The sequence below is a fragment of the Nicotiana sylvestris genome, chromosome 4 (assembly GCF_000393655.2).
Source record: "Nicotiana sylvestris chromosome 4, ASM39365v2, whole genome shotgun sequence".
In the NCBI taxonomy this organism is placed as follows: domain Eukaryota; kingdom Viridiplantae; phylum Streptophyta; class Magnoliopsida; order Solanales; family Solanaceae; genus Nicotiana; species Nicotiana sylvestris.
The window spans coordinates 116169942-116196370 of record NC_091060.1 but is presented as its reverse complement, the minus strand read 5'-3'; the positions used below and the strand labels follow the sequence as shown (position 1 = coordinate 116196370).

General features: G+C 37.2%; 1 protein-coding gene across 2 annotated transcripts; it reads left to right on the top strand.

Moving 5' to 3' along the window:
• The first annotated feature begins 21983 nt into the window (after positions 1–21983).
• Positions 21984–26208, top strand: LOC104235617 (uncharacterized). Of its 2 annotated transcripts, none has more exons than XM_009789421.2 (3): positions 21984–22234; positions 23250–23904; positions 25717–26208. In XM_009789421.2, the coding sequence occupies exons 2-3, from the start codon at positions 23345–23347 to the stop codon at positions 25784–25786; spliced, it is 630 nt and encodes a 209-aa protein (XP_009787723.1). In that variant the 5' UTR covers positions 21984–22234; positions 23250–23344; the 3' UTR covers positions 25787–26208. The 2 variants fall into 2 exon arrangements, with proteins under 2 accessions (XP_009787723.1, XP_009787722.1); XM_009789420.2 differs by having other exon boundaries at positions 22073–22234; positions 23260–23904.
• The last annotated feature ends 221 nt before the right edge of the window (positions 26209–26429 follow it).

Sequence of the window (26429 nt, the reverse complement as noted above, 5' to 3'; positions counted from 1 at the left end):
TTATTCATATTTAATTTACTTTTAAAAAGTTCATTATCAACTTATTGTTAGTAAACTATATTTGTAAAATAATTCTGGAAAATATAAATAACGTATAAATAGAATTGAAAAACAAAAACAGAATTTAATCCTAGCCCACTGAATTCACAATGTTTTCTTAAGGAATTTAATCCCCTCCTAATACCCAAGGTTATGGATTATTTTCTCCCAGGATAGAACGAATTACACATTGGTGTAGTGGTATATCAAACCCAGTGTTTCAGCGAATACAAAGTTCGTTAGCAAATCATATTTACTGTTACTTTCTTTGAAGTTAAAACAATGCAGAAGAAGGAGGAGAAACTCAGAAATTCGTATGAAAATTCTGAGCAGAATAGACTTGTATTTAGAGTCAAAGTTGGGTTGAAATTTGAAGAGGTGTAACTCTTCAGAATGACTGTTTATGCAATACGGTCACAACATAAATGCCATAACATAAATGGCTATTTACTCAACAATAAAGAGGGAAAATTGAAGAGGATAGTTTAATTTTCAATAACACAACTGAAAAATGAATTTATTTTAATATTAATATTCTGTTATTAAAACGAATATTTAATAACATTTATGTTAATATTTTACTATTAACAAATAAATTTGGTCCAAAAAATTAATCAATCGATCGATCATTTGACCAAATCCAAATCCGAAGCCGAAGCCGAGCGAGCGACGACGACGGCGCGAGGCTTGCCTTCTTCTCAACTCTTTAAGAGCTAGAAGAAGAGCAATTGCTTATATAACCATAAAAAACATCTTCCTCTTCCAATATGGGACAATGTCCCTTTGCCAGGGGGAAACTTAAAATTTTACTTAACAATTTCATTTCCCTCCATTTCCCATTCACCCTATTTTAAGCCTCATTATTCTTAAAATCCCCAACAATCCCCCACATGAATGGGGAATGGCTATATCATTGAAATATGCATGGAAAAACTGGGTGATTTGCAAGCAAGGATTAATTGCATCTGGATAAGTAGGTTTCCCTTTGAACTTTCCGTAGTGAACTTATGTCGGATATACTCAGTCAATCGGTAGATTTGATATCTTTGAACCGTCGAACTTTGGTGTATACCTAGACAACCATAAGTCACACAACCAACCCTTAACCACCTTTGGTTCTCATTGTTGTGTTCGTTTCAGCCATGAACACCACCTGGTTTTGTAAGTGCATAGAGAACTAGCCTTGCAAAATTTTCCTTGAAGCGGATAACACTTCACACTTACATAGGTGATTCCTAAATGTGTTATCCCGTAGATACATTATTTGATATACCCCGTATCAAATTTAGAAATCAATAAAAAGACTTAATGTTTTATCCTTGGTACTGAACATTGTCTCATAACGAGAATGGACCAAAAGTTTAGTTGACAATGTTGAACCATCATTACTGACTTTGTTTGATCTCCTTGAACCTAGATCTTGGGATCTCCAGTCTTCTAGGTAGAGTTACCGCCACTATGACTTGTTCTCGGCCATAGTCTCATTCCCCTTGATGATTTCTCAACTACCTCTCTAGTTAGGCCTTTTGTAAGTGGTTCCAACACATTATCACTTGACTTTACACAGTCAATCGTGATAATTCCTCTAGAGAGTAATTGCCTAACGGTTTTATGTCTTCGTCATATATGGCGAGATTTACCGTTATACATAACACTCCTATCCCTTCCAATTGCCGCTTGACTATCACAATGTATGCATATTGGTGCCAACGGTTTGGGCCAAAATGGAATGTCTTCCAAAAAATTTCGAAGCCATTCAGCTTCTTCACCCGCTTAATCTAAGGCTATGAACTAAGCCTCCATTGTAGAGCGGGCAATACAAGTTTGTTTGGACGACTTCCAAGATATCACTCCTTCGCGAATATTGAATACATATCTACTTGTAGACTTTGAATCAGCTGAACCAGTGATCCAATTTGCATCACAGTATCCCTCAATCACCGCAGGATATTTACTGTAGTGCAAAGCAAAGCCCTGGGTATGTTCTAAATATCCCAAAACTTGTTTCATTGCCATCCAATGAGATTAACATGGATTGCTCGTGTATCGACTCAATTTACTTATAGCACAAGCTATATCTGGCCGTGTACAATTCATGATGTACATTAAGTATCCCAACACACGAGCATAATCCAATTGTGATATGCTTTGGCCTTTGTTCTTTACTAATGCAAGATTCACGTCAATTGGAGTCTTTGCAATTTTAAAGCTCAAGCGCTTGAATTTTTTAAGTACTGCCTTAATATAATGAGATTGTGACAATGTCAGACCTTGATAAGTCTTATGGATCTTAATTCCTAGAATTAAATCAGCAACTCCAAGTTTTCATATCAAACTTGCCAGTTAGCTTACGCTTAGTAGTATTTATGTTGGCAATGTCATTACTCATTTTCAGCATATCATCCACATATAAGCAAACAATGACTATGTGATTTGGAATATTTTTAATGTACACATATTTATCACATTCATTTATATTAAAACCATTTGACAACATTGTTTGGTCAAATTTGGCATGCCATTATTTGGGTGCTTGTTTTAGTCCGTAACGGGACTTAACAAGTCTACAGACCTTCTTTTCTTTACTTGGAACCACAAACCTTTCAGGTTGTTCCATGTAGATTTCTTCCTCCAAATCTCCATTCAAGAAGGTCGTTTTAATGTCCATTTGATAAATTTCAAGACCATACACTGCAGCTAATGCTACTAACATCCGTATGGACGTAGTTCTTATAACTGGAGAGTTTGTATCAAAGTAGTCAAGACCTTCTCATTGTCTATACCCTTTGACTACAAGTCTTACCTTAAATTTATCAATAGTGCCATCATCTTTCATTTTCCTCTTAAAGATCTATTTAGAACCCAAAGATTTATTTCCAGTAGGAAGATCAACCAATTCCCATGCTTGTTCAATATGGATTCTATTTCACTATTGACTGCCTCTTTCCAAAACAATGATTCTGAAGAAGACATGACTTCTTTAAATGTTCGAGGCTCATTTTCCAATAAAAAAGTCACAAAATCTGGTCCAAATGAAGTAGATGTTCTTTGACGTTTACTACGTCTTGGATCCTTCTAATTTAATGTACTTTCTTTTGTTTCTTCCCGAGGTCGTTTAGATCCTTCACCAATCAACTCACATTCCTTTTTATATGGATATATATTTTCAAAGAACTCAGCATTATCTGATTCTATAACCGTATTATTATGAATGTCAGGATTTTCTGATTTATGAACAAGAAATCGATATGCTTTACTATTGGTCGCATATCCTATGAAAGCACAATCAATGATTTTCGGTCCTATTTTTACCCTTTTGGGTTTAGGAACTTGCACTTTTGCCAAACACCCTCACACTTTAAAATAATTCAAGTTGGGCATTCTTCCTTTCCATTTTTCATATGGAATGGATTGTGTTTTACTATGGGGTACTCGATTTAGTATTCGGCTAGCCGTAAGTACGGCTTCCCCCTACAAGTTCTGTGGCAAACCAGAATTTATCAACAATGCGTTCATCATCTCCTTTAATGAACGATTCTTTATTTCCACAATCCCATTGGATTGGGGTATGTAAGGGGCTGTTGTTTGATGAATAATTCCATATTCTAAACATATTTGTTTAAAAGGAGATTCATATTCACCACCCCTATCACTTCTTATCATTTTGATTTTCTTGTTAAGTTATGTTTCAACTTCATTTTTATATTGCCTGAATGCATCTATTATTTCATCTTTAGTATTAAGTAATTAAACGTAGCAATATCGAGTACTATCATCATTAAAAGTTATGAAATACTTCTTTCCACTGCGAGATGATATTGACTTCATATCGCAAATATATGTGTGAATTAAGTCTAAATAATCTGAATTCCTTTCAACTGACTTATAAGGATGTTTAACATATTTAGATTCCACACATATTTCACATTTTGATTTGTCGCATTCAGGTTTAGGCAATACTTCCAAGTTAATAATTTTCCGCAAGGTTTTATAATTGACATGACCCAAACGTATATGGCATAATTTATTTGACTCAAGTAAGTAAGACGAAGCTGAAATTTTATTATTATTATTCTCAACAACCATTACATTCAGCTTGAAAAGGCCCTTAGTGAGGTAACATTTTCCTACAAACATTTCGTTTTTACTTATTACAACCTTATCGAAAACAAAAACACATTTAAAACCATTCTTAACAAGAAGTCCAGCAGAGACTAAATTCTTCCTAATCTCGGGAATATGAAGGACGTTGCTCAAAGTCACCACCTTGCCAGTCATCTTCAGAAAGATCTTCCCACATCCTTCAATCTTGGGGGTTGCAGCATTTCCCATAGAAAGAGTCTCTTTGGGTCCAACAGGAGCATATGTTGCAAAAGCTTCCCTAACAGCACAAACATGGCGAATGGCTCCAGAATCAATCCACCACTTCTTGGGATTTCCCACCATGTTGCATTTAGAAATCATGGCACACAAGTCATCAACATCTTCATGCTTTTCAACCATGTTTGCTTGACCCTTCTTCTTGTCTTTCTTCGGAGCACGACACTCTGTAGATTTGTTCCCAGCTTTCCCACAGTTGTAGCAATTTCCGTTGAACCGCTTCTTGCTTGGGTTGTTTTTTTATCCAAAAGCTTGCTTCCTCTTTCTCTTATTTTGAGAAACATCCTCAACAATGTTTGCTCCCATTATTGTTGAGTTTCTACAACCTTTCTTTTCAGCAGCTTTGTTGTCCTCTTCTATTCTCAACCGAACAATGAGATCTTCAAGGGACATCTCCTTGCATTTTTGTTTCAAGTAGTTTTTGAAGTCCTTCCACAAAGGAGGCAACTTCTCAATCATCGCTGCTACTTGGAATGCTTCATTGATGACAATACCTTCAATGAAAATTCTGTTAGTAAAAATACTAAGATTACTACTTTCAACATCAATATTAATTTGATTTATACCTTCAGCAAGGAGATCGTGAATAATCACTTGCAATTCCTGGACTTCGGTAATTACAGACTTGCTATCTACCATTTTGTAGTCCAAAAACTTAGCAGCAATGAATTTCTTTAACCCGGCATCTTCAGTTTTGTATTTCTTTTCAAGTTCAATCCACAATTCTTTTGACGTCTCGACGCCACTGTAGACATTATACAGATTGTCCTCCAGTCCGCTAAGAACATAATTCTTGCACAAAAAATCAGAATGTTTCCACACCTCAATCACGAGAAAGTGTTCCTTCTCTGGAGTTTCTTCGGGCAGAACATGAACATCTTCCTTGATGAACTTCTGCAGACTTAAAGTAGTCAAGTAGAAGAACATCTTCTGCTGCCACCACTTGAAATACAACCCAGAAAATTTTCCAGGTTTCTCCGCCGGTGCCAACGCCGGTGTTTAGCTTGTTGATGCATTGGTAGTCACCATTGGAACAACCTGGTTCCCGTTATCATAAGTCATTTCTGTAAAAGAATGACACAAATGTTAAAATCACGTAGATTTTAATCTCCAACAGAGTAAAAAACCACAAAGGTTTTAAACTCCAAAATAGTGAATATAACACAAATACAGAATACAAATTAAAATCCTTAAGCTTGTTAGTAAACTATATTTGTAAAATAATTCTAGAGAATATAAAATAACGTATAAACAGAAACAGAATTTAATCTGATCCCACTGAATTCCCTTAAGGAATTTCATCCCCTCCTAGTACCCAAGGTTATAGATTATTTCCTCCTAGGATAGAACGAATTACACGGGTGTAGTGGTACTTCAAACCCTAGTGTTTCAGCGAACACAAAGTTTGATAGAAAATCACACTTACTGTTGCTTTCTTTGAAGTTAAAACAATGCAAAAGAAGGAGGAAAAACTCAAATTTGTATGGAAATTCTGAGCAGAATAGACTTGTATTTATAGCCAAAGTTGAGCTGAAATCTGAAGAGGTGCAACTCTTCAGAATGGTTGTTTATGCAAAACTGCCACAACATAAATGTCATAATATAAATGGTTATTTACTCCACAATAAAGAGGGAAAATTGAAGAGGGTAGTTTAATTTTCAGTTACACAACTGAAAAAGGGATTGGATTTAATATTAATATTTATTTTAATATTAATATTCTGTTATTAAAATGAATATTTAATAACATTTCTATTAATATTTTACTATTAACAAATAAATTTGGTCCAAAAAATTAATCATTCAATCATTTGACCAAATTCGAAGCCGAAGCTGAGCCGAGCGAGTGACGACGACGACACGAGGCTTGCCTTCTTCTCAACTCCTTAAGAGCTAGAAGAAGAGGAATTGCTTATATACCCATAAAAAACTCTTCCTCTTCCAATATGGGACAATGTCCCTTTGCCAAGGGGGAAAACTTAAAATTTCACTTAAAAATTTCATTTCTCTCTATTTCCCATTCACCCTATTTTAGGGGGATTTGCATCTATACCGGCTTTTTGGGTCACGTTTTAACTTGTGCCCGCTTTGCAAAAAAATTTGCAAGCGTACCCACTTTTTCGCGTAACTTCAGCATACGGGGCTGAAGTAGCAAAGGCAATCACGCAAAACTTCAGCATTCTAGTTAGACGGGCCTGAAGTAGCAAAGGCAATACGCTGAAGTTTTTTTGTCCTGGATAAGATGCTGAAGTTATTTAGTTCATTTGTAAAAAATTCAGCACTAAAATAGCTGAAGTTTTTTTTGTCCTGGATTCATTAGTTTTGTCATTAAGCTTTTTCAAAAACTTCAACAGAAGATGCTGAAGTTATTTAGTTTATTTGTAAAAACTTTAGCACTAACTAAGCTGAAGGTTTTTTTGTCCTGGATAAGCTTATTCAAAAACTTCAGCAAAAGATGCTGAAGTTATTTAGTTCATTTGTAAAAACTTCAACACTAAAATAGCTGAAGTTTTTTTGTCCTAGATTCATTAGTTTTGTCATAAAGCTTTTCCAAAAACTTCAGCAGAAGATGTTGAAGTTATTTAATTTATTTATAAAAACTTCAGCACTATATACGCTGAAGTTTTTGAAAAAGCTTTCTAACATACTAGATAAATGATCACCTTATTCTTTCATAGTGTATTACTACTATAAAATAATCAGATTGCCAACAATATCTAAATCATAATTTTGGAAACAATAAACGTGAAAAAACAGAATTACATAAAAATATTCACAAATTATTGTCTATTAACTTACGTAATTATTTATAATTTGTTTTTAAATAATCTGATAAACATACTTATGGAAATCATTCCATGAAATGAAGTTTCATAGCAACACCAACAACAACAGAAGAAAGAAGAAGAAGAAGATGTAACGACCCGACAGGTCGTTTTGAGCTCTATCGTGTCGTTCAGCAGTTTGAGGCCATGAGCATCTTCACTTCAGGTATTATGACTTTTGCGCACGGTCGGAATTTAATTCTGGGAAGTTCGGAGTTGATTTGGAAAGAGAATTCTCATTTCAGAAGCTTTAAGTTGAAAGAATTGACTAAGGTTGGATTTTTTAGTAAATGACCTTGGAATCGGGATTCGAAGGTTCCAAATGGTTCGTATGATGATTTTGGATTTGGGCGTATGTCCGGATTGGGTGTTGAAAGACCTGGGAATGTTTTGGTGCCTATTGTGGAAGTTAGCATTTTGGAGTAATTTCATAAGTTTGGGTTGAAGTGCATTTCAGGGTTATCAATGTTCGTTTGGGATTCAGAGTCTAAGTATAGCTTTGTATGGTGATTCTAGAGTTGGTAGCACGATCGGAAGTGAATTCGGAGGTCCGTAGGTCATTTTGGAATCAATTGGCTAAAGATAGAAATTTGAAGGTTTTTGAGAAGTTTGACCGGAAGTGGACTTTTTGATAGCAGGGTCGGAATCCGATTTCAAAAGTTGGAGTAGGCCCGTAATATAGAATATGGCTGGTGTGTAAAATTTGAAGTCAATCGGACGTGATTTGATAGGTTTAAACATCGAAAGTAGAAGTTTGAAATTCTAAAGTTCATAAAGCTTGGATTGGAGGTCGATTCGTGGTTTTGCGTTGTTTGATATGATTTGATGCCTCGAGCAAGTCCGTAATGTGTTTTAGGACTGGTTGGTATGATTGGTTGGGGTCTCGAGGGCCTCGGGTGGATTCCGGGTGGTTAACGAATCGAAAATAGAATTTTGGAGAAGGCTGAAGTTGTTGGTTGTTGGTGTAACCGCACCTGCAAAACTAAGGCTGCAGGTGCGGAGCCGCAGAAGTGGCCTTCGTGCCGCAGAAGCGAAAATGGACGGCTAGGCTGGGACCGCAGATGCAGTCATTTTGCCGCAGATGCGGGACCGCACCTGTGGAAGGAGAAGCGCATATGCGGAAGTTGAAGGCTTGGGGGAAGACTGCAGAAGCGGTCAATAGACGCAGGTGCGAAAGGACTGGAGGTATGAGTGTTTTAAAAATTGGGATTTGGCCATTTTCTCTCATTTTCTCTTGGCTTGGGCGATTCTTGGAGGGTTTCAAGGGGGGTTTTCATCATCAACGATAAGGTAAGATATTCCCACCTATCTTGAGTTAAATACATTGATTTCTGTACGGATTTGAACATAAAATTTGTAGAAACTTGGGGTTTGAGGGAAAACCTAGAAAATCGATATTCTTGGAATTTGACCACGATTTTGGGTATGAAATTGAGAGTAAATTATATATTTGAGTTTGTGAGGTTATGGGTAAAGTTTATGTTCTAAAATTTTTGGAATCCGGGCACGTGGGCCCGAGGGCGTATTTGTCAACTTTTCGATCGGGGTTTGGAATTGTTATAAATTGGATCATTAGGGGTAATTGAGTATATATTAATGGATTTGTATTATTATTGGCTAGCTTTGGAGCTTTGTTCATCGATTCGAGTCTTCGGAAGAACGTGGAATGCTGATTATGAATCTTCGGAGAGAGGTGAGTCTCCTTTCTAACCTTGTAAGAGGGAATTGTCCACATAGGTGAAATAAATAGTTAGATGCTCCTATTTGTGGGGGCTACGTACGCACGAGGTGACGAGAGTCCGTGCGTAGCTATTATTATGTTTAAGTCCGGGTAGTCTAGGATCCAAAAGCATACTATACTTGGAATATTTGTAATCGTATTGACATTTGAATTGCTTAAATCCTATCGAATTGGTAAATGGATTTCTAAAAAGAATTAAGCTTCATTTTTCTAAATTGTTAGAAGAAGTGGTTTTCTTTGGATAATTGTTTCCCAATGACTTCTTGTTTGACTGTCTATGCGTGTTTAAATTCTAGAACGGGCCGAACGCCTCGGTAGATTAAATAGATGCATCTATGGTTTGCGCCATTCGACCCTTTGGAAGTGCACAGTTTAAATATTATTGGATCGGGTCGTACGACCTCAGCATGATTTGCGCATGCTTGTATTGCTTGCCTTGAAATTTATTCAAGTTGTTATTGCCTCTTCCCGGTTTGAGAATATTTGTCTAAACGATGAAAAGGAATTTGGAAATTTTCTATGGAAGAAGGAATTTCTTACTTGCTTCATTCCATTGAATTACAATCATGTTTATAAAAATCACCGATTTACTATATTATTGAGATAACATTATTGGACCACTAGTAAGTGTCGAAGTCGACCTCTCGTCTCTACTTCTTCGAGATTAGACGAGATACTCATTGGGTATACGTTATTTTCGTACTCATACTACACTTGTTGTGCATTTTTGTTGCACAGGTTTATGAGTGGCATAACGACATGGTTGATATGGAGACTTAGGTGAGTTGCATTTATCGAGACGTCCGTAGCCAGCAGAGTTTCCTTCAGAGTATTGTATTGTATTTTCTTTTCTATCCACTTGTATTCCGGACAGTCACTGTATTTTATTTCATTCACTGCTAGATGCTCATGCACTTGTGACACCAGGCTCTGGGAGGATCATGGGATTTTTCAGTAGTTGAATTTTGTAAAGACATCCTCATTTATTCAGTGGAGTTTATTATTTATTATTCAGTTGTTTAAAGGAAATGATTTCAAAATAAATAAAATAAGAAATTGCTGGTAAATTATTGTTGGGTTGCCTGACAGTGGTGTCCGGCGCCATCACGACCCTTAGTGGATTTTGGGTCGTGACAACATGGTATCAGAGTACTAGGTTCCCTTAGGTCTCACGAGTCATGAGCAAGTCTAGTAGAGTCTCGCGGATCGGTATGGAGACGTATGTGCTTATCTTCGAGAGGCTACAGGACTGTTAGGAGCACCTCCCTTCTTGATTCCTCATCGTGCGGTTTGATTCCTTTGAGGCTTATGCCTTTGTTTCTTTCCTACTCAATCTTATGCGACATGAAGTGCTTATTATAAATCGAGAGTTGAGAAAATGTAATGGTAATACAAATGTGGTGCGGGATGTTCCTCCTTGCGTATTTGATCGGGCTATTGTCGTCGCCTTGCAGAAGGTCATTCTGTCGTTTTATCTCAGTTTCAGTATTACCTAAGGTTTTGAGATTTGGCATTAATTGTTATGACGATACGTGCGTTGTTATCGCACAATACTGGTGTAATGGTAGAGTGTTTGTCAATGCATTGAAGCAGTGAATGACTTGGAAGGATGTTTACTCAGTGTATGATTTAGAGATTCGAAATTTTATTCCCGGCAGGGGAAAGGCAATCGGGCTAAGGATGCTCAGATTTGGGTTGATGGAGTAACGAGCGTGGTGGAATTTTCACCTGTGATGAGGTGTCATTGTCCTTGCTGAATGCACTAAGTTTACCGGTGTTAAGACCTTCAATAATTCGTCCTTGGGGTAGGATATTTTAAGATAGTATTGGAGAAGCGGATGTCAGAGATTGCGGGGTGCGGTGGTTCAGGATTGAATCCGTGTTTCTAATGTTGACAGCCCGAGAAAGATGATCTTCGAAAAGGTTTAAAGTTAGTAGCGATTTGTGGGTTCAAGTGCTACGAAGATAGATTTTATTTAGGGCAACAACTGAGCAGCAAAGGATGAGGAAGGACATGTGGGGAGTGTCAGACGGTGGTTAAAATTTCTAGAAGGCCATGTATAAGAAGCGAAGGCCGAGTAGTTGATTAAAGGAGTGAATTCCGCCAAAGTGAGAGAGTGGCGGAGTTGCATATGGGTTTTGTGATAGGATGAAAACACACCTTAAGGAAAGTTTTGAATGATCTGGGGATTTTAGCGGTCGATGATTGGGTCTACGGATTTAATCTGAAGTATGGGCTATTATGCGGCAGGAGATTTGACATAACAGAAAGGAGCTGCTTGAAATAAAGAAGGAGACAACATAACTTTGAATTAGAAGGATGTTACCGCACATCTAATTGATGTCCATGAGGGGTGAATGGACTTGTGCAGCTAAAGAGTGAGCTCGGACTCAGGATGGGTTATTGATGTCGTAGTGATTGTACCCAGTGCATCAGTGTTGGAAGATGTCGGAAAGTTATTTCCACATGTGGGTTATTCCATGTGACCAGTTTAGCAGTCGCGTGGTTGGCGGAGCTTCTGTGGAGGATTCTATTGGCCATTCCGGTAAGAGGTCGAATATATGAAGGTTGATGGAAATTCAGGGTGTTCATAAAGTTCTAATGGAAGGATTTCAAGGAATCTGGTAGTTTAATTACGCGAGGTCCTATTGATAAGAGATAAAGAATCTTGGTGAATTCTAGAGGTGTGTAATAGTGGCTTCAAGCTAAGTGGGAGAGTCTCACCCCTATGATTGGGTTGCATGGTTAACTACTTGCGAGGTTTCTGGTTATTGGCATATTGATGGGTTATTTTAGCTACGGGGAAAGAACATAAGTGGTAATTTGATCAAGAGGATTGTTAAAGGTGTGCTATGGTTGGCCTTATTGGATCATGTTCAGACTTGGGGAAGGATTCAGGATTTATGCCTTGTATAGATGCGGGCTTCAAGGGAAGTGATTCTGCCGGGTGCTTCATCGAGAGGGTATTCATGTGCTAGAAGATTCATGGAGTCGATTATATTCGGGGCCAAGTCAGAGTGGGTAGCTCTCAACAACGGTTCTAGTGGATTCATAGGGGTAAAGTGTGGTGCCTAATGATTTCGAGCCTATAGGTACGGTTAAGAATCAAGCTTTGTAGCAGCTTATGAGAAGAGGCCCAGAATGTTGTATGATGTTTTGACTTACAGTGTAGCATTTGGGAGGTATGAAATGGTTCGTGAGATTTGAGACGGCATGGTCTCGTGATTCAAGGTCACTCGGGATGAGTGCGAATGAAGTGTGTTATGTGTCGAATTGAGTTATTTCTAAGGCAATCAAGGATAAATTGGAAGAAGATAGATTGGTTAGCCATAGTTGAATTGGCATATTGGTGGTAGTGATCAGTTCCTATAGCGTGATCAAGTTATGCAAGTGATTTGTGATGGTATGTGTGAGGCTTGTCGGCCGCTGTAAGTGATATTATTCAGAAATATTCTTCTGCTATCATGTGTAGGCGGATCCCGGAAGGGCTATGGTGGCTTAGACCACTACTTAGAGATTTGCATATTCTACAGTTATAAGAATTCACCTGTGTGTTGCTATGGTTCTCCTAAAGTGAGTTAAGTAACAAGTTTTATATGATGAAGTATTAATCTATTAGAGGTTCCAGAGTTGTGATGAAAATCATGTTCTATTGTATATTGGCATGTTGGGTGCAGTGAGTGGCATGGATTTTGAAGTGAGGATCAAAGTTGCAGTTCGGTGTTGAAAAGGATGTCACGAGCTTGGATGAGTAGGAAAGGAGTTTCGATGTTTAAGAAAAGTTGGTATTATCATCGGTGTCACCCGAGATCGGTGTTTTGTGAAAAAGGATTTGCATCTTGGTTAAGGATTTTTGATCGCTTTTCAACGTTAGTGCGACCGGTAGTTTGGATGTATAGACCTGTTATTTGATACGGAAGGCTGTGGGAGCATGTCCCACGGGAAGGTTCTATAAGTGTGGCATGTAATCACTTGATTGATAGAAGAAGTTAAACCAAGTATGAAGATTGCAGTGATGTTGTTAAATTGAGAATTGATGCCTGGAGGGCACTCAGTTTATTGGGCTGTAGACTGTGGAGGATCACTCCGGTTATGATGGCTATTCTTATGTGTTATGAGAAAAGGGGGGGGGGTGATTATGGACCCATGAAAGGTTATTGGCCTAGTTCGGTGTGATCAGAATCAGCTTGAGGTCTGTGGATGGATTTAAATGAGAATATAGGCTCTACATCAGGCCAGATGTGTTCATTTTAGCAATGTGCTCCTTATGGAAGCGTAGTCGGGGTACTATTTTGTCGTCAGCTATTTCATGTAATGATATATTGCGCCGTATGAGTTGCGAGACAGCTTGATGAATTTCTTATGTGTTAAGGTTCCGCGCAGAGATGATGTTATATGAGCAAGATGGCTCTCGAGATTCAGATCGTATATCGCACCTCAGTTGTGCTTGAGTTTTGTAGCATATGACACTATATGTCTTCCCAGGGATGGTATTATGCACTTAGCGTGCTTGTGACCGATATTCGGTATTCTGTTGTAATGAGCAATTTAGCTCGATGTATATCTCCTTCTATAAATTCTATGTGTGGATAGGGTGGCGCCGCCATGGGTATGTTATTTGGATCGGGTTGCACGCCGCAACAGTGTGTTGTTGAGTACAGTCTTCTATATGCTATTTTTGTATGCCTTGTTTCCTATTTTCTAAGGAAAGTCCATATTAGTGCGTGATTTGAGTAGTTCCTTCTAGAGTTCGTGTTCCTTTTGTCACGTTCGAGTTCATAGCCTATTGGCATATTGTGGCATCATATGAGACTTTTGATCATGTCTGGGGTGGCTTATTGCCTGAGCAGTTCGTACTGGGTGAGACGTGATCATCGGATTTAGGATTAGTGCAATCTGGTTATATGAAGTATATTAAGGAGCTAAGACCATTATTTGGTTCAAAATGAGGTGATGGTTCTTGTCAGGAGTATAGACCCAATGATTTGTTGATTTGGCAGTCGGTTATGAATTTCTACACATCTCTTCCATCATGGCGGTATTGTCAGAGTTAGAGCCAGACCTATGTAGGTCATGAGGTGCAATGAGAGCATCAAATTCATGGAATTTCGATTAATTTGATCAGAGAATGTTATTGTGGTCCTGTGAGTAAAGTGGTGCAAGTTGTGAATTCAGCTAAGGTATGCAGTCATGTTTTGGTGTTGCGTCTAGTTATTGATATGGTGAGCGTATGTTGGAATAGGCCTGGCAGAGAATTCCGGATGATGGAATTGGGCTCAAAGGCTTATTTGTTTAAGTGAAAAAGGTTATCTTCATATTGATCGAACTAGGGTGCCCAGCTGAGTTGTGGTAGCATGGGCAGGTGCTCGAGGTGTTGAACAGTGATTTCGGGTAACTCCAGCACAATTCTTAGCACGTTCGAGGACGAACGTATGTTTAAGTGGGAGAGAATGTAACGACCCGACTGGTCGTTTTGAGCTCTAGCGCGTCGTTCATCAGTTTGAGGCCATGAGCAGCTTCGCTTCAGGTATTATGACTTGTGCGCACGGTCGGAATTGAATTCGGGGAAGTTTGAAGTTGATTTGGAAAGAGAATTCTCATTTCAGAAGCTTTAAGTTGAAAGAATTGACTAAAATTGAATTTTTGAGTAAACGACCTCGGAATCGGGATTCGAAAGTTCCAGCAGGTTCGTATGATGATTTCGGACTTGGGCGTATGTCTGGACTGGGTGTTGGAAGACCCGGGAACGTTTCGGCGCCTATTGTGGAAGTTAGCATTATGGAGTAATTTCATAAGTTTGGGTTGAAGTGCATTTTAAGGTTATCAATATACGTTTGGGATTTTGAGTCTGAGAATAGTTCCATATGGTGATTTTGTAGTTGGGAGCGCGATCGGAAGTGAATACGGAGGTCCGTAGGTCATTTTGGAATTATTTGGCTAAAGATAGAAATTTGAAGGTTTTGGAGAAGTTTGACCGGAAGTAGACTTTTTGATATCGGGGTCGAAATCCGATTCCGAAAGTTGGAGTAGGTCCGTAATGTTGAATATAGCTGGTGTGTAAAATTTGAAGTCAATCGGACGTGATTTGATAGGTTTAAACATCGAAAGTAGAAGTTTGAAATTCTAAAGTTCATAAAGCTTGGATTGGCGATCGATTCGTGGTTTATCGTTGTTTGATATTATTTGAGGCCTCGAGCAAGTCCATAATGTGTTTTGGGACTGGTTGGGGTCCCGGGGGCCTTGGGTGGATTCCGAGTGGTTAACAGATCGAAAATGAAATTTTGGAGAAGGCTGAAGTTGCTGGTGTAACCGCACCTGCGAAACTAGGGCTGCAGGTGCGGAGCCGCAGAAGCGGTCTTCGTTCCACAGAAGCGGATATGAACGGCTAGGCTGGGACCGCAGATGTGGTCATTTTGCTGCAGATGCGGGACCACACCTGCGGAAGGAGAAGCGCAGATGCGAAAGTTGAAGGCTTAGGGAAAGACCGCAGAAGCGGTCAATAGATCGCACGTGCGAAAGGACTGGAGGCAGTGAGTGTTTTAAAAATCGGGATTTTGGCCATTTTCTCTCATTTTTCTCTTGGTTGGGCAATTCTTGGAGGGTTTCAAGATAGGGTTTTCATCATCAACGATAAGGTAAGCTATCCCCACTTATCTTGAGTTAAATACATTAATTTTTGTGCGGATTTGAGCATGAAATTTGTAGAAACTTGGGGTTTGAGGGAAAACCTAGAGAATTGATATTCTTGGAATTTGACCACGATTTTGGGTATGAAATTGAGAGTAAATTATATATTTGAGTTCGTGAGATTATGGGTAAAGTTTATGTTCTAAAATTTTATGAATCCGGGCACGTGGGCCCGATGGCGTATTTGTCAATTTTTCGATCGGGGTTTGGAATTGTTATAAATTGGATCATTAGGGGTAATTGAGTATATATTAATGGATTTGTATTATTATTGGCTAGCTTTGGAGCTTTGTTCATCGATTTGAGTCTTCGGAAGAACGTGGAATGCCGATTATGAATCTTCGGAGCGAGGTGAGTCTCCTTTCTAACCTTGTAAGAGAGAATTGTCCCCATAGGTGAAATAAATAGTTAGATGCTCCTATTTGTGGGGGTTACGTACGCACGAGGTGACGAGAGTCCGTGCGTAGCTACTATTATGTTTAAGTCCGGGTAGTCTAGGATCCAAAAACATACTATACTTGGAATATTTATAATCTTATTGACATTTGAATTGCTTAAATCCTATCGAATTAGTAAATGGATTTCTAAAAAGAATTAAGCTTCATTTTTCTAAATTGTTAGAAAAAGTGGTTTTCTTTGGATAATTGTTTCCCGATGACTTCTTGATTGACTATCTATGCGTGTTTAAATTCTGGAACGGGCCGAACGCCTCGGTAGATTAAATAGATGCATCTATGGTTCGCGCCATTCGACCTTCTAGCAGTGCACAGTTTAAATATTGTTGGATCGGGTCATACGACCTCGGCATGATTTGCGCATGCTTGTATTGCTTGCCTTGAAACTTATTGAAGTTGTTATTGCCTCTTCCCGATTTGAGAATATTTGTCTAAACGCTGAAAAGGAATTTGGAAATTTTCTATAAAAGAAAGAATTTCTTACTTGCTTCATTCCATTGAATTACAATCATGTTTATAAAAATCACTGATTTACTATTTTATTGAGATAACATTATTGGACCACTAGTAAGTGTCAAAGTCGACCTCTCGTCTCTACTTCTTCGAGATTAGACGGATACTCATTGGGTACACGTTGTTTTCGTACTCATACTACACTTGTTGTGCATTTTTGTTGCACAAGTTTATGAGTGGCATAACGACATGGTTGATACGGAGACTTAGGTGAGTTGCATTTATCGAGACGTCCGTAGCCAGTTGAATCTCCTTCAGAGTATTGTATTGTATTTTCATTTCGGTCCACTTGTATTCCGGACAGTCACTGTATTTTATTTCACTCACTGGTAGATGCTCATGCACTTGTGACACCGGGTTCTGGGAGGATCACAAGATTTTTTAGTAGTTAAATTTTGTAAAGACATCCTCATTTATTCAGTGGAGTTTATTATTTATTATTCAGTTGTTTAAAGGAAATGATTTCAAAATAAATAATATAAGAAATTGCTAGTAAATTGTTGTTGGCTTGCCTGACAGTGGTGTCCGGCGCCATCACAACCCTTAGTGGATTTTGGGTCGTGACAGAAGAAAACGAAGGAGGAAAAGAAGGAGAAAAGTGGCTGAAGTTGTTTAAAAAGCGGGTACAACTTAAAACGTTTTTAAAAAATGAATATAGGTTAAATGGGGGAGACCAAATAAGGCACCCCATACAATTTTTACCATATTTTAAGCCTCATTATTCTTAAAATTTCCAATACTTATTTGTTAATGGATAATATGAATTGATAAATATTTTTCTTTTAACCATTTTGCTATCACCAGAGAAACCATCGCTATCATTCTCTATCCCCAATTAAGGCTGCTCGGTGGGCCGGGCCCGCGGTCCTAACGGGCCTGGTGGGTCGGTCCTGGGTGGGCCGGTCCTGGTGGTCCTCAGAAGCCTGTGACGGGCCGGTCTTCTAATATGAGCCCACGAGCCCGGGACCGTCAGCCGGGCCAGGGCCGGTCCTGGCGGGCCTAACGGGCCCAACGACTATTTAAAAAAAAAATCTCCAGCAGCCATATTTAAAATCTAGCCGTTTGGGCTGAAAATATGACCGTTTTTAAGTTTTAAAAATGGCCATTTGGCCCCCAAACTTTATATAATTACACTTTTCCCCATTTCTCAACTATAAATACCCCCTCATTCTTTCATTTTTATTCACCAATTCATCAATATCTCTCAATCTCTCTCAATCTCTCTACTACAATTACTTAATTTATTGTTGAAATTTCGTGAAAAATTGTGAAGTTGTTGAATTGAAGTTTTCAAGTGTTCAACGATTTTCAATTTTCAAGAAGTTGTTCGGCAATCCGGTAAACTCGTTTCAACTCTTACGTTTTAAGAATATATTTTTGTGTGGTTTAGTTTGCATAATTATAATTAATATGGCATTTACTTTGAAAAAAATGTTTGGTAAAGGAAAAGATAAAACCGGTGAAAGTAGTGGCCAACCAACTACCCTTCCCCCGGCTCCCCGACCTAGAAAAGATAAGCAAGTTGAAAGTAGTCGCCAACCTAGACGTCCTCCTCCTTCCGTAATTCTTGATAGTGATCACCCTTGTTTTCAATTTACCGATAGTGAATTTTACCATAATGTTGCACCAGGTGAAAGATTAGATGATGAAATTATGAATGCTCTTTATCCTAATGAAACCATCTTAGAAAATAATGAGGAAAATGAGGATGATGATGAAACCCAAGCACCGGATTTAGATGATACACCTACTAGTCCTCTTAATAACCCAACTGATGCACCGGTCGACCCACCTGTAGAAACTCCTACTTTTAATAGAGAACCTGCTAAACGCCTAGAAACATCATTAGTTTGGAATTTTTTTACTCAAGTAAGAGAACAAAATAAGGCTAAGTGTAAAACTTGTGGGAAATTAATGGTGCATAAATATACTGGAGACCGTAGCGGCACGGGTAGTTTGACTAGGCACATAAAAACACACCCTAGAGATAAGGCTAGATTTTTTCAAATGAAAGCGCAACTAGAGGGGACAAGTGTAGATTCTGCGGTTAACCCTAGTACAGGTTCAAATCTAGTTCAACCAGGAATTAACACTGTCACCGGAGGTATTTTATATTACGATCCAAATAGAGATCGTGAAGAATTAGCAAAGATGATTACTGTTATGTGCTTACCTTATACTTTTGCATCTAATCCTAATTGGGTTCATTATATTAGAAGAGTTTTTAATCCTACTTATAAAGGTTGGCCTCGCGCAACAGTTAAGAGTGATATTTATAAATTCAAACATGAATATGAACAATATTTGCGGTATTTATTTACTCATATACCTAATCGGATTTCTATTACTACTGATATTGGTAGAAGTGGTAATGATTGTGATTATCTAACTGTTACAAGTCATTGGATAGATGAGGAATGGATAATGCAAAAACGCATAATTGCATATAGAATAATTAATTCGCGTCACACAGGTAAGTTTATAGCTAACACTGTTGCAGATATTTGTAGATATTTTTGCTTTAGCGATAAAATAATGGCAATTTCAATGGATAATGCTTCTAGTAACACCAGTGCTATAGGCATGCTTACAACAACACTAAATCCTGCATTTACTAATATTTTCCATGTTAGATGTATTTGTCATATTTATCATTTAATTGTCGGTGATGGTATGCGAATATTAAACATAGAAATTGAAAAGGTTAGAATGGCTCTTAATTGGCTTTTTTATTCAAACCGTAGAAGTAGACTTAGAGAGTATTTTAAAAAATGTGATGAATATGGCCTTAGAGAAAGAAAGGTTCCTAAACCTTGCCCGACTAGATGGAATTGTATGTACGAAAGTTTAGTAGTTGCATATGAATATAGAAACCCAATTAATGCAACGTTTAATTCTCGGGTAGGTGGTGAGGATGATGATGAAATGCTTACTACTCAAGATTGGACGAATGTTAAAATTCTTTTAGATTTTTTAGAACATTTTCAAATTGCTACAAATGCATTTTCTGGGCAATATTATCCTACTATTTCAAACTGTTTAGTTTATATTGCAGCACTATCTGATTTGTTTGTTGAATTTAGTGAGGGTGGGGATATTTATGAACTTGCTATAAATGAAATGAAACAAAAGTTTAAAAAATATTTTTTTCCTATCCCTCCTATTTATGGTCTTGCTGCAATGTTAAATCCTACAATGAAATTGGGAGGTCCTCATTTTTGGTATTCAAATATTTATAAGGCTTTAGATCTTTCAAATGAGGAAGTTGCTACACTTGCAGATGCAAAAGCCTCAATTAAAATTAATGCTCAAACAGTTTATAATGCTTATCAACTTGCCTTAGAGCATGCTAGGCCAACTATTCCAACCCCTACTTCGTCTAGCTCACAATCGTCTAAAAGAGTTGCGGGCTTAAAAGCTCTTAAATCTTGGACGGAGTTCAGGGGGTCTCAAGGTGAAAATTATGATGAAACTTCACATCTAAATGAGCTTCAAGTTTATTTGTCTCAGGGACTTGAAAAGGAGAATCCAGACGGCTCTTTTGATCTTTTGGAATGGTGGAAGGCAAGGGAAAAATATTTTCCTGTTCTTGCAAGGATGGCTCGGGATATTTTATCAATTCAAGCTTCAACTGTTGCATCAGAGAGCGCTTTCAGTCAAGCAAGACTGCAAATAGGTGATCATAGAGCGTCTATGAGGGATAGCTTGGAAAAATCAGTACTGTTTAGAGATTGGATCCGCTCGGAAAGAAGAAACTTTGGAATTGCAGAAGCACAACCGGCGATAGATGAAGCTTATGAAGAAATGATAGCGGAACTTGCGGAGGATTCGGCTTCGCCCGGAAGTGGTGATGAACAAGCTTCTTTTCCACCACCACCAACGCAACCTCCTCCGAACCTTGAAGGATTTATGAGATTTGTTAGAGATAATACATAGACTAATATGTAACTTGTATTTTGGCACATCTTCCTTAGTTTTTTTTCCTTCTAATGGTGGTATTAGTACCTTGTTGTGCTCATTCCATTGGGGGAAGGATGACTAAGAAAGATATGCCATTTTTGGTAATAAAATTTATTGCTTCTACCCTTGAATATCTTTTCGCAAGATACAATATATATACTACAAGACAATATATTATGCGAATATATATACATAAGATACAATATATATACTACAAGAAAATATATTATGCGAATATATATACATAAGATACAATATATATACTACAAGAAAATATATAAGAGAATATATATACATAAGATACAATATATATACTACAAGACAATATATTATGCGAATATATATACATAAGATAAAATATATATACTACAAGAAAATATATAAGAGAATATATATATATATAAGATACAATATATATACTACAAGACAATATATTATGCGAATATATATACATAAGATAAAATATATATACTACAAGACAATATATTATGCGAATATATATACATAAGATACAATATATATACTACAAGACAATATATTATGCGAATATATATACATAAGATACAATATATATACTACAAGAAAATATATAAGAGAATATATATACATAAGATACAATATATATACTACAAGACAATATATTATGCGAATATATATACATAAGATACAATATATATACTACAAGAAAATATATAAGAGAATATATATACATAAGATACAATATATATACTACAAGACAATATATTATGCGAATATATATACATAAGATACAATATATATACTACAAGAAAATATATAAGAGAATATATATACATAAGATACAATATATATACTACAAGACAATATATTATGCGAATATATATACATAAGATACAATATATATACTACAAGAAAATATATTATGCGAATATATATACATAAGATACAATATATATACTACAAGACAATATATTATGCATGACAATTTAGTGTTTTACTATTGTTTTGTTATTTTCTTTTTCGTCAAGCACTTTAATAATTAGATCTACATATATACTACATAGTGAATTTTTAATATAGTCATGATACTACAAGAAATTGCCTTAAAAAAAAAACCCGCTAGGCCCGTGAAGCCCACGAGCCCGGCCCGTTAAGCACAAGACCATGTGGGCTTAGGCCCGTCACGGGCCGGTTCTACCTATTGAGCCCACGAAGCCCGGGACCGCCAGAGCCCGGGACCATGAAGCCCGGCCCGTTAGGCCCACTAAGGCCCGGGCCCGGGTCAGAATACAGCATTCCCCAATCTCCATTTCTTTTTTATGTCTTTTTATTTACCATTAATTTAGTCACTTAAAATAGCAATTTTATTTCTATTTTAGTAATAATATTTACACATAAAGAGTACAATTTCCTAATATACTACTCCATTACTATTCAGTATTCTTCTATAGTAGTACTAACAATATATATATCCGCATAAAGCTATTTCTTCATCTTTCAGCTCTTCATTTCCTCGGCGATTTTCACGATTTTTCGGACGCTTTGTTCTCGCCGTAGCGCGGATATTATACACTTTGTACAATCTCTGTAGTGATCGCCGATTGATTTGCCGCTCCGGTGAAGTTGTCCTTGCCGAAAATTTTCTCTCAGATCTGTGAGTATTTTTATCTTTCTTCTGCTGCGGTGCGATATTTCTATTCATTTTTGTATTTCGTTTAATTTGTTTTCTAGTGTTAATGTTGAATTAGCTTTGCTTGTGATTTTTGTGAGTTTTTAGATCTTTGACTATTTAACTAAGATGTTTATATTGCTCATTTTTTCGTAGATTTGTTTTTTTTTCATGTTGAAATTCAAACTAGTTAGTTCATTGGCAGCTGGAATCCTTTTTTTTTTTTTTTTTTTTTTTTAAATCAGAGATTAGTTTCGTTTTTTTGTTAATCATTTAATTTTTTCTTTTTGAATTATTTTAGGAGTTTTCCGCCGTTGATCTGTAGTGTCAATATAGTGTTGACTTTAGCGTCCACCTGGTTTGACTTCGATTTGACATAATATGAACGGCTTTGTATCCATTTGTTGAAGAATTGTACATTAATTAATTTAATTGAAATTATTTTAACTTTTATCCTTTTTGACAGTTATCTATTGCGGTTTGAACAATAATTTTAGGAAATTAGTCAAAAAAGAGATGGAGTAGTACACAATCAGGAGCACTCATTCTAGAGCTTTTTGTTCATATGTGCATATATTTTTTTTCTTAGGCGATTTTGTGGAAAAAAATTACTACATGGTTTGAATTTATGTGACTTTATTTGACTGAGCAAGGAGCTTAAGAAGTTGATTTGACGTATATATTGTATTAGTGGATCTGGAAGAAAATGTTAGAGTAACAGTTGAAAAAGTTTAAAAGTCAAAATATCAGATCCAAGTTTAAATTTGATAGTTAAATTAATATGAATTGTTGATGGCTGTGGAAGTTGTGCAGAAATGGAATGACATCAAATTTTTTTGAGATGTTCCAAAAATGGAAATTGTGTCGTATAAATTGGAAAGGAAGGAGTATTACATTCTTATATGTGTTATAGAATGAGTGGTGTACAAATCAGTTGTTTTCTTCGTGTTCCTTTTTTTCCTATGTGTAAAATTCCATACACTGCTCATCTGACAAGCAGGTACGGACAGTGTGAGGCAGGTGGCTGCAGTTGTTGTAAAGGTTGAAGTAGCTCTAGACAAAAGCATTTGCATGTTGACCAGATGAGCAGAACTGATGTTATTTGCAGTAGAAGGAGGAGGTTTCTTCTCGTCTTCAGCTTCTGGATATAGTAAGGGCCTGACCCTTCTACTCTTGGGTCAGAAGAACGAAGAGAAGCCCATGAGAGTTGCACCGTGGAATCAGTACCAGTTGGTGGACCAAGAAACTGATCCGGACCTCCAGCTGGCTTCCGGGAAGAACAGGGTTGTCCGCGGGTGCGCCTCCTTTGTATGCTTTGGTCGCGCTGCCGCTGGACTTGAGAGCCCATCTCCCCTTAAAGTTGGTCCTACCCAACAGCCAGAAGTCTTGCCTAGCTGTCCTGCTTCTGACAAGGACAACAATCAGACGCAGTGTGTTAATATTATTGAAGACAGTCATATCTCACCAAAGGTTGCTCTTCGGAGTAGCTTAAAGAAACCAGCAAATAGTATTCCCATTTCTGGTGGCAATGGTAATGAACACGACACAAATTCTGAAAAGATTGATGATTCCCCCAATCCTATGGAGAAAAGGAAAGTGCAGTGGACAGACACATCTGGAGGAGAGCTTTTTGAGATAAGGGAATTTGAGCCTAGGTATGAGCTTCAGTTTCTTCATCTTTAGTCTGACGTTTGTTTCTTGCTGTTTTGTATTCTACTTTCCCATTGTAAACTATTTTGCTAATGATTAATCTCATTCAAACTTTAAATGGATTTAGTGATTTAGTACCAAATATATATTTGTGGCTGTTCAAAATAGCTAAGAGTATCATGTTAGATGGGGAATTTGATATATCGTGAAATGAATTGACTGCCTTAAAAGTTCTTGAAATATCTTAAGTAAGGCTTAGGTGCTTAAATACATATTATTCAACTTATTGCTGTGTACCTTGACTAGTTGGCATGATGTTAATTTGGTGATAGGATTAGAAGTTCCGGTTCGTGTCTCTGACATCCGGCAGGTGGCAACATGTTTCTATTATTCTTGTGAATTACAGTTTCAAGGCACAAGATAAATTTGATAAGACTGGGTCCTTTCATTGTAGCTTTATAAACTATAATATCCCACAATGCTGCAAACTGCTTATCATTTTCAAAATTTCCCCCCCAGTATTTACGGTTTGCTTAAAATTTCTGGTGTTCAATTGTGGTAAAATATAGAAGGTGCCAGAGATAATAATTTTTATGTGGACATGCAGAATAGATGCCTTTAAATATCTAGATGTCATATCTAAAGTTTAGCAACTCGAAGTACTGCTTTTCTACAATTGCAGCAAATCTTTTGCTCATCTTGTTTGTTGTTTCTTTTTTATGCTAGTGATCTTAGAAGTCATTAGGCGAGCACAAGAATCAGTTTTTTTTTTTGGTCCAACATTTGTTGATTGACTAAGTTATGATCCTGGCCTGTAGTCATCTAAGATTTTACACGTGCAATAAACGTTCTGGAGAAGAGAAACAGACTCCCTAAAAGATATCTACTTGGTTTGTTGTTAATTCCATAGATATTCCATTTCTTTCCAAAACAAGGGATAGAAAGTAGAACAGAAGAGATGTTGCCTTGAGAAGTAAAAAGTTGTATCAGTTGTCCACTATGAGAAAGGGCCTTATTAATGGCACTACTAAATGAGGTAAGCATGTAGTTTTCAGTAGGAAAGATACTAAAAGAGGTAGGCGTGTAGTTTTCAGTTGGAACAGTAAATAGTTAGGATGTAATTCAACAGAAGATGCGGTTGGTTAGAAAGGGATTTCAGGCTGAATTTATTCATTTGGAAGTATAAGATCAGAGTTGTTTATTAGTTGTACATGTGCGGTTGAGGACTACTTTTCCTCCTCATCTGCACAATTATGGGTTTACTATTTGTTTTTTTTTGGTCAAAATCTAAGAACTATGATTCTCTGTTTCTCTCAGATATGTGAGACAACTCCAACGGGCTTTAGTTTTGGCTTTTTGATTACACGACAAAAAGAATATTCTATGATTTTCCTCGGCACCGCAGAGCTCTTTAGGTCTGAATTGATATCATTTTTGTTCTTTGGATTAGTAGAATTGCTTGCAAATTTTAAAGACAAGGTAAAGCAAATGAGGATATTAGTTTACAAATATGCTCAACTTATATTCCACATATTCATATGTGCTTACTGATTCATACTTGTCAAAAATAAGCGCTTACCGATTCATAGAGAGTAGAAGCTTTTGTCCGAGGACTGTCTTTTTCATAACAAACACTTCCTACATCTTTAAACAAGAATGCATGTATAATTTTTCCTGAAATATTGTGTGTTTGTTATATGTGAATCTCTCGTCTGGTGAAAAGTCACTTGCTTTCCTGTGTTCAGTTTTATACAGATTCTTTCATCGTGCAAAGTATGCAAGTCTTTTGTGCTTACTTTCATGTACTGTGATTGCAGTGATGATGGTGAATCAGATGATGAATTTGAGAGTGGGAATGAAAGAACTTGTTCTTGCAAGATAATGTAATTTTAGCTCCTTATAGAAGGTTTCATGGCTGATTTTCATGTAGGAGGCAACAATTGAGGTGCTGCAGATGATATTATGTGGGAAGCTGGTTTCGGCACATGCCTTTTGCTCAACTATCAGTCGACACAAGTGAATTTTGAGGCTTTAATAGGTAGCGTTGTCACGTTGATCATGGGCTTTTCTGGTTTTGGCTGACTAATCTATTGTCTATATTCAAATTCTTGAATGTCAGTTTTCTTTCTCCGGGGTCTGCACGTCCATTGTTTTCATAATTATATTTTATCTTCATTTTTTTTGTTAAGAGATTTCTGGTCCTCTTTTTCCCTAGACAGGATGAACCAAATATGGACATATAAATTTGTAGGGAGCTTGTGTGTCTTCATGTGATATAGATATATGCAGTAAACGTTGAAGCACTGAAATTCGCTTGAGCTTGTATAGGTATTCATGTATATCAGCCATAAAAGCAGGAAAGCTGGAGCCGAATCTTAATGGCAGTGACATCCAATATGGAGCGACTTCCTGAGATATTAATATTTGATGGCTAGAAATGATTGCAGCAGAATTCAACTTTGACGTTAAGTTGTATATACCCCCACCCCCACCCCCACCCCCACCCCTGTTGTCATATTGTTGATCTCTA